At 48.6% G+C, this 14,054-nt stretch overlaps 1 protein-coding gene across 1 annotated transcript in view; it reads left to right on the forward strand.

The window, feature by feature from the left end:
- The first annotated feature begins 7,477 nt into the window (after window positions 1–7,477).
- The window catches only part of SCARB2 (scavenger receptor class B member 2), a 59,952-nt gene continuing 53,375 nt past the window's right edge, over window positions 7,478–14,054 (forward strand). The window contains exon 1 of the mRNA XM_084883461.1: window positions 7,478–7,893. Coding sequence (XP_084739587.1) covers window positions 7,777–7,893 — 117 coding nt within the window. The 5' untranslated portion in view covers window positions 7,478–7,776. The remainder of the gene's footprint in view (window positions 7,894–14,054) is intronic.

Consider the following 14,054-nt stretch of genomic DNA (forward strand, 5'->3'; position numbering starts at 1 on the left):
GTAACTTTTTGAAGACCGTGATTGCTATCTTTGTCCCTTCTGGTTTAACTACAAATACTGCTCAAGCTCGTTTGCATTGCAACGGAAGCGATCACTTGCCATCGATATTGTGAAGCATTCTTCATTAAGGCTGAAAAGAGACAGTGTTTATTGTTTATAGGAGACCTGGAAATGTTTCTAAGCCAACAGTTGTAAGATTAACCATCTTCTTTGAAGTTGGATCCACTTCGGGATAATCCTTTCAAAGAGGTTCAGGGCATAAGGTTAGGGTGATTCGTGGCCAAGAGTCCTGTGGGCACTAAGTTAGAGGTGAGATGCAGGCCTGATCTTTACCCTGCCCATAGTCTACACCTTAATCCCCAGCCCTAACCCTTGCCTCATTCCCAGCCATCTGCTCCTCTCCACCATCCGGGCTGACAAGGACTCTCCTGACCTTCAGGCAGCTCTTCCTCATCAGTCACTGCCCCCTTCTCCCCACCAGAGACAGGTACTGAGTAAACTTGGCTTTCTCATTCAAAGCAACCACTACCCAGGCAAAATAATTAAAGAATAACTGTAAACCTTTATGTTGTTTATTTAGCTGTGATTTCATAATGTGCAGGAATCATGATCTGCAGGAATCAGACTGCCCTGGTATTTCACAATATATTGTCGTTGCCACACTGAGTTAAATGGCTATCTAAACACTCCACTCAAGCCCTGGGCTGTGTGGGTCCGTTGGTTGGACACCATCCTGTGCACCAGGAGGTTGCTGGTTTGATTCCAGGTCAAGGGCACATGCCTGGGTTGCAGGCTCAATCCCTGGTAGGGGCAGATATGCAGGAGGCAGTCAATCAATGTTGTGCTCTCACATCGATGTTTCTCTCTCTCTCTCTCTCTCTCTCAAAATATCAATAAACCATTCTTTAAAAAAATGATAATAAACACACAACTCAAGCTTCATTTGCTTCTAGAAAGTACCATCAAACAACCTCAAGTGAGAACCGATGAGAATACTGTTCACATCAGAGCATGCATTGGGAATTATACTTTTAGCACCGTAAGGTGGAGGGGAACCTGCAGCGTATCTTATCCCTGGCTCACCATTCTAGTCCAACATCAAGACCAGAAGTATTCCTTCTCTCAAACTACTAATGCCAATCCCACTGCCCTTCTTGGTCGCCCATGTCACCAAACATGTTGGTACTGCCCAGTGTTTTCCATCAATGTGCACCTCTTTTCCCTTTGCTCTCACAAGGCACGAGGCCAGAAGCCCCAAGAGGTGGTTAAGAGGTGGTTAACAACAGTATGGAAGCCAGGACATTTAGAAACCTCTTAGAGTCTGGTAATCACAAAGTAAGTCAGGCCCAGGCCACTTCCATTCATTTCCAGGCCCCTGGAATATTAAAATAATATTTTTTTCATTGCTACTTCATAACTTAATATTCATAACTTCATAACTTAATATAAAACTTTCATTTTTATATTATTTTAATATTATTTTTGTTGCTACTTCATAACTGTAATTTTGCTACTGTTATGAATCATAATGTAAATATCTGTGTTTTCCGATGGTCTTAGGCTCTACAGCAGCGGAGGACATAAATTACAGTTATGAAGTAGCAACGAAAATAATTTTATGGTTGGGGGTCACCACAACATGAGGAACTGTATTAAAGGGACTTGGCATTAGGAAGGTTGAGAACCACTGCCTGTGCAATCTGAGCTTCTTCGTGGTGGTTGGGTCCCAAGAAGGGAAAGGGAAAAGCTGCCAGGCCCCTAAGGCCTCGTCCTGAACTGGCCGCTCCATCCGCTCCATCACACTCTCTCGGTTGGAGCAGAGCACAGGGCCAGCCCAGACCTGAGGGGAGGAGGGTAGACACCTCTGGCTGGAGGCGCAGCAGGCCGCAGAGAACTGAGGGGCTGCGGGAGGTCATAGCTGGAGACTGCCTCCCACACAGGGTGGTAAAAATTGTGGTGTTTACACTGAACACATAAACACTTTTCACATAAACGTGCACGATGACCATATGATGAACTACTTTACGTATAATATCAATATTCTAAATGCAAGGTGGGGCCCAAAGAGCCCGCTTGCTCCCCCCTGCCTTACAGTCTGTGAAGGAAGGTCTCTCTCCCATTCTGAGTCCTGAGTGATTGTGGAATTGGTAACAGGCACCAACAGGCATTCATTCCTAAGGGCACTTGTCCCCCTAAGAGTCTTGTCCTTCTGATTGTAGGCATACCCTGTTTCCCCGAAAATAAGACAGTGTCTTATATTAATTTTTGCTCCCAAAGATGCGCTAGATCTTATTTTCAGGGGATGTCTTATTGTTCCATGCGCTAGGTCTTATTTTCGGAGGATGTCTTATTTTCGGGGAAACACGGTAGTAAATCCATAGGCCAAGCATGTCAAATTCTTTTTTTTGCGAATATTTTTGCGGCCCAGCCAATATAATGGTAGGTAAGAAACGTTTTAATAAAAATTTCATAGCTTAATGATTACAATATCCTGTTATTCGTAATTATTAATAACGAACTACAACGTTCGCTAATGACTGATTACTATAATCATGTTGCATTCATTTCCCTTACATGCCTTATGTGCAGGAGCACCATTTCTCTCCACTAATCCTGGCAGTGAATATGTTAGCAGCCGATTGCCATGTCACTAGTCTTGGACTGACTTGTTTGGTGTGCGCGACAGGGATCAGCAACAGTTCTCTGCTTTCGTAAGTGCATTAGACAGCGGATATTCCGGCTTGTCCTACAATGCTGAGGTATGTTGGCTCTCCTGCTCCAAGATTCTCAAACAATTCTGGGACTTGAAAGAAGAAATATGTCAGTTCTTAATAACTAAAAATCAAGACACTTCCGAAACCAGTTTGGCTCAGTGGTAGAGCGTCGGTCTGCGGACTGAAAGGTCCCGGGTTCGATTCCGGTCAAGGGCATGTATGTTGGTTGCAGGTTCATCCCCAGTGGGGGGTGTGCAGGAAGTGGCTGGTCGATGTTTCTCTCTCATCGATGTTTCTGGCTCTCTATCTCTCTCCCTTTCTCTCTGTAAAAAATCAATAAAATATATTTTAAAAAAATCAAGACACAATATGGCTGCAAGATTTATCTCTCATGGTTGATATAGCAAAACACTTCTATGATTTAAACTTAAAATTAAAAAAAAAAGAGATCAGATTATTACAAACGTGTGACCAAGTCAACGCATTCAAATGTAGTTCTTTGGGAAAAGCAGTTGAAAAATAAAGATTTAATCTACTTTCTGACATGCAACATGAACAAATCAAGGTTAGGTAAAACTGCATCGTATAAAAAATATGCAGAAAAGTTTTAAGCCTTAGAACTGAATTTAAAACAAGGTTTGCAGATTTTAAATTTTTGGAAGGCAAGTTTTCTTCGACCTTTACAATAAACATAGAATCAGTACCTAATCAAACGCAAATGGGGATCATCGAGATCCAGTGTGATTCAGACTTGAAGGCAACATTCAGTGCAATTGGTGTGCCTGAATGATACAAATATTTACCTGCCAGCTTTGAAAATACTCGAAAATTCACATGTGAAATGATTTCCATGTTTGGAAGTACTTATCAGTGTGAGCAGTTATTTACAACTATGAAAGGAAAGAGGTCCCCTGTCAGATCCAGAATGACTGACACTCACCTTGGGTCAGTTTTGGAAGTCATTGCTGTGTAACAGATTTTCCCCGAAGTAGGAAAGATATAGCAGAGGAGAGATGCCAAGTGTCAGGAAGAAAACATGACTTTTACCATGGCTCTTGTTCTTTTTTCTTTTTCTTTCTTTCTTTCTTTCTTTCTTTTTTTTTTTTTTTTTTTTTTTTTTTTTTTTTTTTTTTTTTTGTATATGCTATACTTTTTTAAATAAACCCACGTTTCTATGAATATTGAAGCTGTTGTTTTTTTGTGGCCACATAAACTTAAACCTTGTTTATTAGGCTCGTGCTAGCCTTTGAGTCTGACATGCTCGCCAGGTTGTCTCCTGATTGTCTCCCTGCCAGGGCGTTAGCCTCCCATCTACCTAGTAAAAGCACTAATCTCCTCCCACACAGCTCGCCCTGCAGGTCATTAGTCAGTTCCTGTCCTGCAGCAGCCACGCCCTGTGTGGAGAGGTGGAGTGTCACCTGCAGAGTGAGCTGATCCTGTGACACGTCCTGTGGATCAGAAATAAGGAGGGGCCTTGGGAAGCTTGTCTGAGAATTGGGGGGCTTGGGGTAAGGCCCCTGTCAGTAGCTGCCCTGGGGTGGGGGGAGAAGATGGACCCGAACAGGAAGACAGCCAGGCCAGGTGCTGAAAAGTCAGGTCAGCTCCTCACCATGAGACAGAAGTTACTGTGGGATCACACAGACGGCTATTTTGGGGACATAAGGTTGTTGTTTATTAAGTTGTAATTAGGTCCTTTCTGTTCTCTCTTGTTGTTTAATACGTTTTTAAAATGCTAATCTGGTCAGCTGTGCTAAGAGAAACCAAGAAAGAGGTTTTTGTCCAGTTTGAACCAGAGTTTTAAAAGGGAAGCAGCTTACCAGCTGCCTGGCAGTGGGGACAACAGAGTGGTGTTACCCGAGTGAGGGCACCCCGGGGGGCAGGTAAAAGGGGGGAGGGGGTGCCACTGGGATGGAAATTCTCACCCAGAAGCTCTCCCCACGCAGAGATGAGTTTAGCAAATCTGGGCCTCTCCCTCCATCCCAAGGTCTGTTGTTCCCTCGTGGACCAGACGAGAGGCCAGAAGGAACCTCGATGAGCAATGAGAAGGAAGACTGAACGGGGACTGGTGGCCCAGGGCGAGTGCAGGTGGGTAACGGTGGAGTTTGCTCCCAGGAGTCGTAGTTGGGAGAGGGGGTTCGATTGGAGCCTGACTGCTAGGTGCCGCATACTCAGGCAGGCAGGTGACCAAATCATCTTTTTCCTAGTTGATGAAGGAGAGAGGACATGCAGAGGCTGCATATGATGCCCAGGAAGGGGGTGAGTGAGGATGAGTGGGCGAGCATGGCCACTTAAGCACATTGGGGCCCAGGGCAGAGCTCAGCTAAATAGCTGGACCTATAGCAGAGATGGGGCAGGGTCGGGGTCAGGAAGGGCCGCCACTTGTGGATATGTGAAGTCAGGGACCACCCAGACACTGTGGCCACGACATTTGGAAGACTTGAGTCATTACAGGCCTCACTGAGGTCTGGTTCGTTCTCTGGGGCTGCTGCTCAGCTGGGTAGAGCTGGAAGTGGGCAGCCACTGTCACTGCCAACGTGCCAGGCGCAGCCCTCCTCCCCTCACAATCTGCTCCAATTATCTAAAGCTGAGTAACGCACCACACCAACATTTAGTGGCTTAAAACAACAACCCTTTATTTTGCATTTCGGGCAGGGCAAGGAGGGATCACTGCTCCATGTGTCTCCAGCCCGTAACTCCAATGGCTGGGTCCCTGGAGGGCCAGCCAGGCACCTCTCCTCCTGCAGGCTTGAGGCATCTCTCTGGGGTCTCTCCCGGGTCCCCTCCAGCACAGAAATCCCAGGGTAGCTGGCTTTGTAGTAGCTCAGAGCTCCAAGAGCAACGATTTCTAGAGGCCCCGGGGAAAATATATTTGTCATCCAGCTTCAGAAGTGCCAGGGTATGGTGATTTTAACCATATTCTATTGATGTAACAAATCACTAAGTCCAGCACAAATTCAAAGGAAGAAGCAGTAGACCTCGCCTCTCCACAGGAGTCTCAAAGGACTTGCCGCCATTTCCAATGCATCACAGCATCTCGCCGAGTCCTTAGCAGAGTCCCCCAGCTGAAGCCCCTGTCCCCAGACTCTCCTGGATGGCAGCTGGGAGGCAGCAATGCACAGCGGAGACAACGTGAGGGTTTCAGAGGCCCCGAGACCTACTGCATTCTGGTCCGGGCAGGATCCACCACCCAGCAACTGGTTGGGCTTGTTAGGCTGCTACTCCTCTGGTGGTGCCGTGGTTTCCTTGTGCGTGAAATGGGAATGCTGCTACGAGGGTGGCCACGGAAATGCACTGCCCCGATTTTCCAGCGCAGAGCATGGCTGCCCTGATGCTGAGCTCTGAGATCTGTCCTCTGATAGTCATCGGTTAGGGACAAGGCCAGTTTCCTAGGATTGCTCCTAGCCTACGGCTAAGTACTAGAGCCGATGCCTGGAAAGTGCTGGGCTTCTGAGAAAGGCCAATTTGGCTCCTGGGCCCTCCAGGGCCCTGCTGAACTCTCTTAGAGTTGCTCTGTCATATAAGATGCTTCCTGCCACCCAGCCTTCCCTCCTTGCCTCTCTCTTTTACAAGGACCACACCTGCAGCCCAGGTCCGGCTCTCTGTCCATTTCCCTCCTAAATCCCTTGCACAGCGCTCCCGGCTGGCCCTGCTTCTGAGGGACTGGGGCAAAGAGCCACACGTTCACAGGGCTGCTGTGGATATTAGACAAGTGGGTGTATGGAAGCACCTAGCCAGGGCCTGGCTTATCGTTGACATTCCTTCCACTAATGCTCACTGAGTCCCTGCTGTGTGCCGGCTTTAGCCCTGATGCCTGGGAGATGGTGGTGAGCAGAGCTGATGGCAACACCAGGGCCACCTGCTTGGAGCTGCTTGTTGACTCCCACGGCTGAGAGATAAAGTCCGATAAAGCCCGGACTCTCCCGTGGGACACAAAGAGCCCTGCAAAGCCTGACCCCGAGGCCTCTCCACACCTCCCACTCCACCGGCTGCGCCCCTGGCCTGTCATCCAAAGGACAGTCCTCTTTCCTCCTGCAATCTTGCTCTCTCACCCCCGCCTTTTCTTAGCACACCTCTTCTTCTCATTGGAATGCCTCTTCCTTCCCTTGCACACACCCCTCAGGTGACAAACCCTTACACATCCCCCAAACCCAGCTCAACTGTGAGGTCCCTGGTCCCAGGTCCCAGGACAGAACGTGTTTGTTGCCCAGATCTCAGCACGCACCTGTAAAAGCGCGGAGACACAGTTGCTGTAACAGCGACCCCGCTAACCTGTCAGCTTGTCCAGAGCAGGGGCGAGGATGTATCCATCCTGAATGCCCAGGGCTTGGTGCTTGGTAGGCCTGCAGCACATATCTGCAGAGTGGGGGGGTGTGAATGAGCTCAGGACAGGTGACTTTTTAAAAAATACAGATTTTTTTACTGATTTTAGAGAGGAAGGGAGAGAGAGAAATATCAGTGATGAGAGAGAACTGGCTGCCTCCTGCACGCCCCCTGCTGGGGCCCGAGCCCGCAACCCAGGCATGTGGCCTTGGCTGGAATCACACCTGGGACCTTGCAGTCCGCAGGCCCGCGCTCTATCCACTGACCCAACCAGGCCCACGCTCTATCCACTGAGCCAAACCGGCTAGTGCAGGGCAGGCGAGGCCTGCCGCGGCGGAGGGGGCGCGGCGGGGCCTGGAGGGGTCCGGGCCGCCCGGGCCGAATCGCGGCCTCGGCGGCGGGCACATGACTGAGGCTCAGCCCCCGCCCCGCCCGCCTCCCGCCTCCCGCCTCCGCCGCCGCCGCCGCAGCGCTCTCCCCAGTGAGTGCTGGCGAGCCGGCTGCGAGCGTCAGGCCTGCGCTGCCTCCCTCCCCGGCTCCGGCTCCGAGCCGCGCCCGCCCGGCGGCGCCCAGGCTGCCCAGGGACGGAAATCGAAACCGAAGCGGCCGCTTCCCCTCCCGGGCCCGCCGGCTGGGCGCCCCGCCGGCCCTCTCGCCCCGGCCGGCCCGCGGGCATCTCCGAGGGCGCCGGCCCCCCGCCTCCCTCCCTCCGCGGGGCCGCCGGCCCTGAGCCGCGCACAGCATGGGCAGGTGCTGCTTCTACGCGGTGGGGACGCTGTCCCTCCTCCTGCTGGTGACCAGCGTCACGCTGCTCGTGGCCCGCGTCTTCCAGAAGGCCGTGGACCAGGCCATCGAGAAGGTGAGGCGGGGCTGCGTGTGTCCGGGTGCAGGGCAGGGGGGGCGAAAGGGGGGGTCCTTGCAGCCGAGCCTCCCGCTGCCGAGCCTCGTGCAGGAGAAGGACCTGCACCTCTGCAAACCCTCCGGGTGCAGCCCTCCTTTCTTCCTTGTCTTCTTCTCCCGGCTGGTAGGTAAGGGTTAAAGAAGGATGGGGAGGCATGGAAATGACTGCGTTCCCTTTATCACAATAAATAAGGCTGGGGATCTAGACTTTTTAAAAAGCTCTCACTTATATTCTATCATTTGCATCCCCTACCCCTGCCCTCCCTTCACCCTGATCTCTGTTGAGCCCAAACTCATTTCCCTCCCACTTAATGAAAACAACAAAATCTAAATGAAAGGTACCACAAAAGAGGCAAGTTTGCTGGCTGCCTGCTGTGGCCTTTGAAGTGGTGTGGGGTTGGGGTGACAAAGGGGTGTGTAGCCTGCTGTGTTCCTGCCTCCTTGGGCTGAGCAGGTTAGCTGGTAGCCAGGCCAGGCCTCTGGGCTGGGTGACATTTCAGTCCCTCCAAGTATGTGCCTACCCTCCTGCTTAGCAGTGGGGTGTCTTACACCAACAGTCTGTGCTGCTTTGTCTCATCATTGATTCATGCTCTTCTCAAACAGCTACGTGAGCTTCAGGCAAAGATGTGTTTATGGATTCTTCAAAGAACCTGAATCTGTCTCTTCCCCTAGAGGTGTGGGCTGGACAGAGTCATTCCCAGAGACTTCAACATTTGACCTCACCGGTGGTCATTTTCTCTGCCCTCCCACCCACATCCACCGGTCTATGTGGAAAGAAGAACAAGAGAGAGTTACTGTGATCACTTTTTCCTAAAAAAAAAAAAAAAAAAAAAAAAAAAAAATCACTGGAATGGCCTTTTTTTTAAAAAAAAAATTCTTTATTGATTAAGGTATCACATATTTGTCCTCAACCCCCCATTCCAATCCCCCACCCCTCCCCACTCATGCCCCCACCCCCCTATTGTCCTTGACCACTGGTTAGGCTCATATGCGTGCACACAAGTCCTTTGGTTGATCTCTCCCTTTTATCCCCACCCTCCATGGAGTGGCTTTTCTTGTCAGCACCCATCACTGCGTGCCTAATTCCCCCGCTGGTTGGCACTTGCTGCTGGCTGGATAAACATGCCATGCCTTGTCCAGTTTGATCACTGCACTTACTCCCTGTTGGTCAAGTTGTCTCATTCCAGGTGGCAAATCCTTTAATAGAGGATTCCAAGGGCAGTTAAAGACAACTTGAACAAAAGAAAACACCAAAGGAGAGCACAATTTCATTTTCTCTAGGCTCGCATTGCCAAGGGGAGGTGAAACCCACTGTCTGAGCTTAGAGATCATTGCTCTCCCTGAGCACCCAAGTTCCAGGGGAGGTCTGCACGAATGTTCCTCACTCCTGTCCACCTGAACTCCCGTGGCAAGGCGGTTTAAGGATGCGCGCTCTTGCGTGGGTGACTAGAGTTAAGCAACCCAATTAGAGTCAATATGTGAATTTTCTTAATGTGGCTGTTTCTGGAGACCCTGTGAGGCCAGTGACCGCCCCAGGGCCTCAGGTTTCGCCACCCTCGGGCGCTCTGTGGGTCTATACTTCATGGGGCCAGGAGTCGCCGTAAGGCGTCTTGGCTAGGGCTTGAGTTTGCATTGATATTTGGTGATTGGCTTTTTGCGTGGTTTTCTCCATGAGGATTGGGCTCTGATCCAACGAATAGATTATAGCACAGGGTAAGTGGGATTGCCCAACGCCATGAAGGAACACTGTGGTGTGTGAAACCGAATGACAGGGCTGGTCCGGTAGTCAGATATGGAAATATTCTATGTCAACCAGAGGTTTCCTGCTCCCATTAACACCATTGTGCTCTCCTGGATCACCTATAGGGTGGTAGCATGGGATAGTGGGAAAGAGTAAGGAGTCTGCAGGTCAGCATCCTGGGCATGAACCAGGTGTTCTAGCTGGTGATCTTCTGCTAGATATGTGCTTAATCTTTCTTAATTCTTGATGATTTCACCATCTATACATGGGGTTAATAATGATTCACATAAATAGAAAGGTTATAATAATTCTTAAGGAACATTAGTATAAGTTTCATGGGCTATATAGTTAGTGCTTTGTAAATGATAACAGCTTTATTATTTTTTATTATTATTAGCAGCCACATAATGCAAAGAAAAAATATCTGAGATTTCAAGTCAGACACCTGAGTTCAAATCCTACCTTGCCACTTACAAGTTTTTTTTGTCTTTGGGCAAGTTACTTAACTTGCCTGAGCTTCAGTGTCATTACTTGGAAAAGGAAAGATGTTATGTGGGGTGTTTCTCTCTTTTCCGCATCCCAGCACGGAAAAGGAACGGTCTGGTTCCTGAGTGGAGGAGCTGGGGATTAAGAAATAAAAGAAAGAAGGAGACCAGATAGAAAGATAGAAGCAAAGCTGGGAGCCAGGTGGGACACCATCCTCTTCGATGGAGGGACAGAACCCGAGTCCACGCAGCACATTTATTTATATATCCCAAAATACCAGGAAGTATCACCAAAACCCAAAGGAGCTTATTGGCATTCTTGAATAGGTCCTAGCATTCCCGGTGCTTGACTGGATTTACATATCAAAGCCCTCTCCCTGACACCTGGACAAAGGTAAAAAGTCAGTACTGATAACATGTCCGCCTTTTTGGGGGAAGCATGTTTCCAGGTGTGGCTCTGCCTGGTGCCCTGAGTTCAGCTGACAGTCATTAAAGAAACGCCCATGTGCCTTCCCAGGGGGCCCTCTACAATGTTAGCCTTTCCTTAGGAGGGGCCTCCTCACATTGATAAGCTACACACAGACCTTGGACTGGCCCCTGTGTTTGCTGTGAGGCTCAGTGAGGCCATCTGTGCAGAGCACTCACTCGGCAGAGTGTCTGGCACAGCACAGGCGATCCGTTACGGCCGCGTCATTATTTCCAATACTATTATGGAACAGTTCATTCATAACTTGGCTTCAATGTAGCTGTAATGTAATCCACCCTGACAGTCCCAGCTCTTAGTGGTTTCATTCGAAGACTGCCCATGCCCTGGCTTGTCCTCATCAAAAGAGAAGAGAGGGAAGGGATGAAGTTCTAATAAGCAGGTTTGGCTACTTGCGAGAAGCTTGGTAACATAATTCCCATCAGAAGGATTTGCCTTCAGTGATCATTTTCCTTCAGCCCTGCAGTGATCAGAGACTCCTGAGTGGAGATTTTCATTTTGGCAGGTGCATAGGAGGGAAGGAACCAAAACTAGTTGACCTCATTGGCTTGTATTGGGCAAACCCTCTCGTTGTTTCTTCTCTCAATTGCAAAAGAGGCAGAGTGAGGCTTTCCTCCTTGTCTGCCCACTCTCACTTCCTGGGGGATATTCTGAGCATTAAGCAGGCCTCTAGCAAGCATTTATAACCCCCCTGGAGACAGAGTTTTGTACACACCCAGCAATCTCTTTTCCTCTGGAGAGCCTAGAAGGGCAGGATTTGATGTTACATTTCATTTCATTTGCCAACCCTACTGACGGTCCTGGCACCCAGCACAGCACCTGGCACATGGTAGGCGCATAATGAATGCCTGTTGCCTCCCTGATGATTGTTTTAGTTGAAAAAACAGTATCCCGAGAATCAGCAGAACGTGGTTCACATTCCTTTTTTTTATTTTTTATTTATAATCTTTATTGTTCATATCATTACAAATGTTCCTCACTTCCCCCCCCCCCCCCCCATTGCTCCCCTCCAAACAGTTCTTTTTCTGTCACTAACAAATACTTGGATTAAATTGAACAAGCCAAGTAGCAATTATCAAGCCCCTGACAACCTCGGTTTCCTCATTTTGAACATTGGGGGTAATGAGAATCGCTCCCTTAGAGTTGTGGTAAGAAGGAAATAAAGTAATTGATAGAAAGCATCTAGCAGAGTCCCTTCCACAAAGCCTGAATACTAACGAGTGTTATTGTTTCTGGTTTGTTGTTGTTTTTTTCCTCATCTAGAAACTGAAGCTTATATGGTAGATAAGGTTCCTCCTTGCTCCAGAATTCTGAGATTCTAGGAGATGGGCATGTGACCTTTGCTTGAGTGAAGCTCGGAATATTAAATTTGGCCTTTGACTAGCTAACCATTTGGACGTCTCCCAGAAATGAGGGTGCAGAGCCGGCCAAAGTCAGGGCTGGCCAATAGGAGGTGGGCTGGCGAGGGAACCAATGAGAGGGAAAGAGACGGTTCACCTTTCGCGTCCCATTTGCTTCCTACAGGCCAAGGGAGGAGGACAGCGTTAGGTCTCAGGCACAAGACGAGCAGGAGACTTGCCCTTCCCCTTTGCCAGAATCTGAGGCTCTGGGCAAGTGAGTCACAGCTGGCCTCTTGGGAACCATAGCAACTGTGGAGCTTCTGCTGGTGATTTAACCAAATAGCATCGATTGGTGAATAGGTATAGGTCTTCTTTTTTTTCTTTTTTATAGCAAACTTTCTTTTTTTTTTTTTATTGATTTTTTACAGAGAGGAAGAGAGAGGGATAAAGAGTTAGAAACATCGATGAGAGAGAATCATCGATCAGGTACATGCCCTTGACCGGAATCGAACCCGGGACCTTTCAGTCCCCAAGCCAACGCTCTATCCATTGAGCCAAACTGGTCTCGGCCAGGTCTTCTTTTTTTGTAGTAAAATAGCTTCCTTGTTGTTTATGTAAAGATGGTCATCTAAATATAATCCTAAAGGACTCTGGCATAACTACTTCATCACCCAAGTGGCCTTTTTACAAAGTTATGCAGACTTGGAATCTTAGAATAAGAAAAACACTTTAGATACCAGTTAATCTGTTACATTATAGTCAAAGAAACTGTGTTCATTTTTAAATGGATGATGGTAGGCATCCAGTTGCCTTTACATTTATATGAGCTAGAAACATAGACAAGTGACTTATGGAAGACCACATGAAAAGGAAGGGGTAGGGTTAGGGGTGCAAACTGGGTCTCCTAATTCATCCCCCTTCCCCAGGATGACCATCCTCATTGCCTGTAACAGTCCTGGTTTATTTATACCTATTGTCCTGGCATGGTTACTAGCACCTCTTTCCTTATGAAAGATTCCTGCTTTGGCCCGCTGAGACCAACATCTGCCTATCATTTGCATCTATCATGCAATTGATAACATCTAGCATGGCTCAGAGGTAGAGTGTTTTCCTATGAACCAGGAGGTCAGGGTTCGATTCCCGGTCAGGGAACATGCCCTGGTCACAGGGGCTTGATCCCCAATTGGGGGACTGTGGGAGGCAGCCGATCATTGATGTTTCTATCTCTCTTTCTCCCTCTCCCTTCCTCTCTGAAATCAATAAAAAGTATATTTTTAAACAGATTCCTGGTTTGGACAATAAAGCCTCACACACCACCCTGTCCTGCACTTCTTGGCTTAAAGAGGAGTGTGGTCCCTAAGGAGCTGAGGTCCACTCAGGCTAGCTCTGGAAAGACAGGATTTCTTCTCCTTCTGAAGCTGCGAGAGGAAGCTCTTAGACATCTCACTGTGAGAGCCACAGCACAGTGAGGCCCGGGATACAGTAGAAACTGGAGAGTCAGCAGCCCCAGCACACGGTCCCTCTCCTGCCACCACTTCCCACCAGCCCGCTTCCTCTGTGTTCTTGTTGGGCCAGGCTGTTTGCTCATCTGGGGCTTCCTCAGCCTCAGCCCTTGTGACCTTCCAGCTGCTAAGCCCACATGACATGCTTCATTTCTCAGTTTCTCTTTCCTCAATGTTTATTGATTTTTAGAGAGAGGGGGATGGAAAGATAGAAACATCGATGAGAGAGAAACATCATTGGTCAGCTGCCTCCTGCATGCCTCCTACTGGGGATTGAGCCTGCAACCCGGGCAGGTGCCTTGACTGGGAATCAATCCGGTGACTGACTTCTTGGTTCCTGGGTCGATGCTCAACAATGAGCAGCATTGGCCTGGCTCTTTCCCAATGTATCATAGAGCAATATGATTGGCTCAGTATAAGTAGAAATCATAGATGTATAAACAGAGGCAATATCCTTGCAAGATTCTTTAACTTCAAAGCAAAAGTATGCAACTCCTTCCTGCCATTATAGAAATGTGACCTTGTGATATCAAAAATCATAGTAGGGTTCTTTCAACATCTTACTAAT

The sequence above is a fragment of the Pipistrellus hanaki genome (genome assembly GCF_964339955.1).
Source record: "Pipistrellus hanaki genome assembly, chromosome: 1".
Classification (NCBI taxonomy): domain Eukaryota; kingdom Metazoa; phylum Chordata; class Mammalia; order Chiroptera; family Vespertilionidae; genus Pipistrellus; species Pipistrellus hanaki.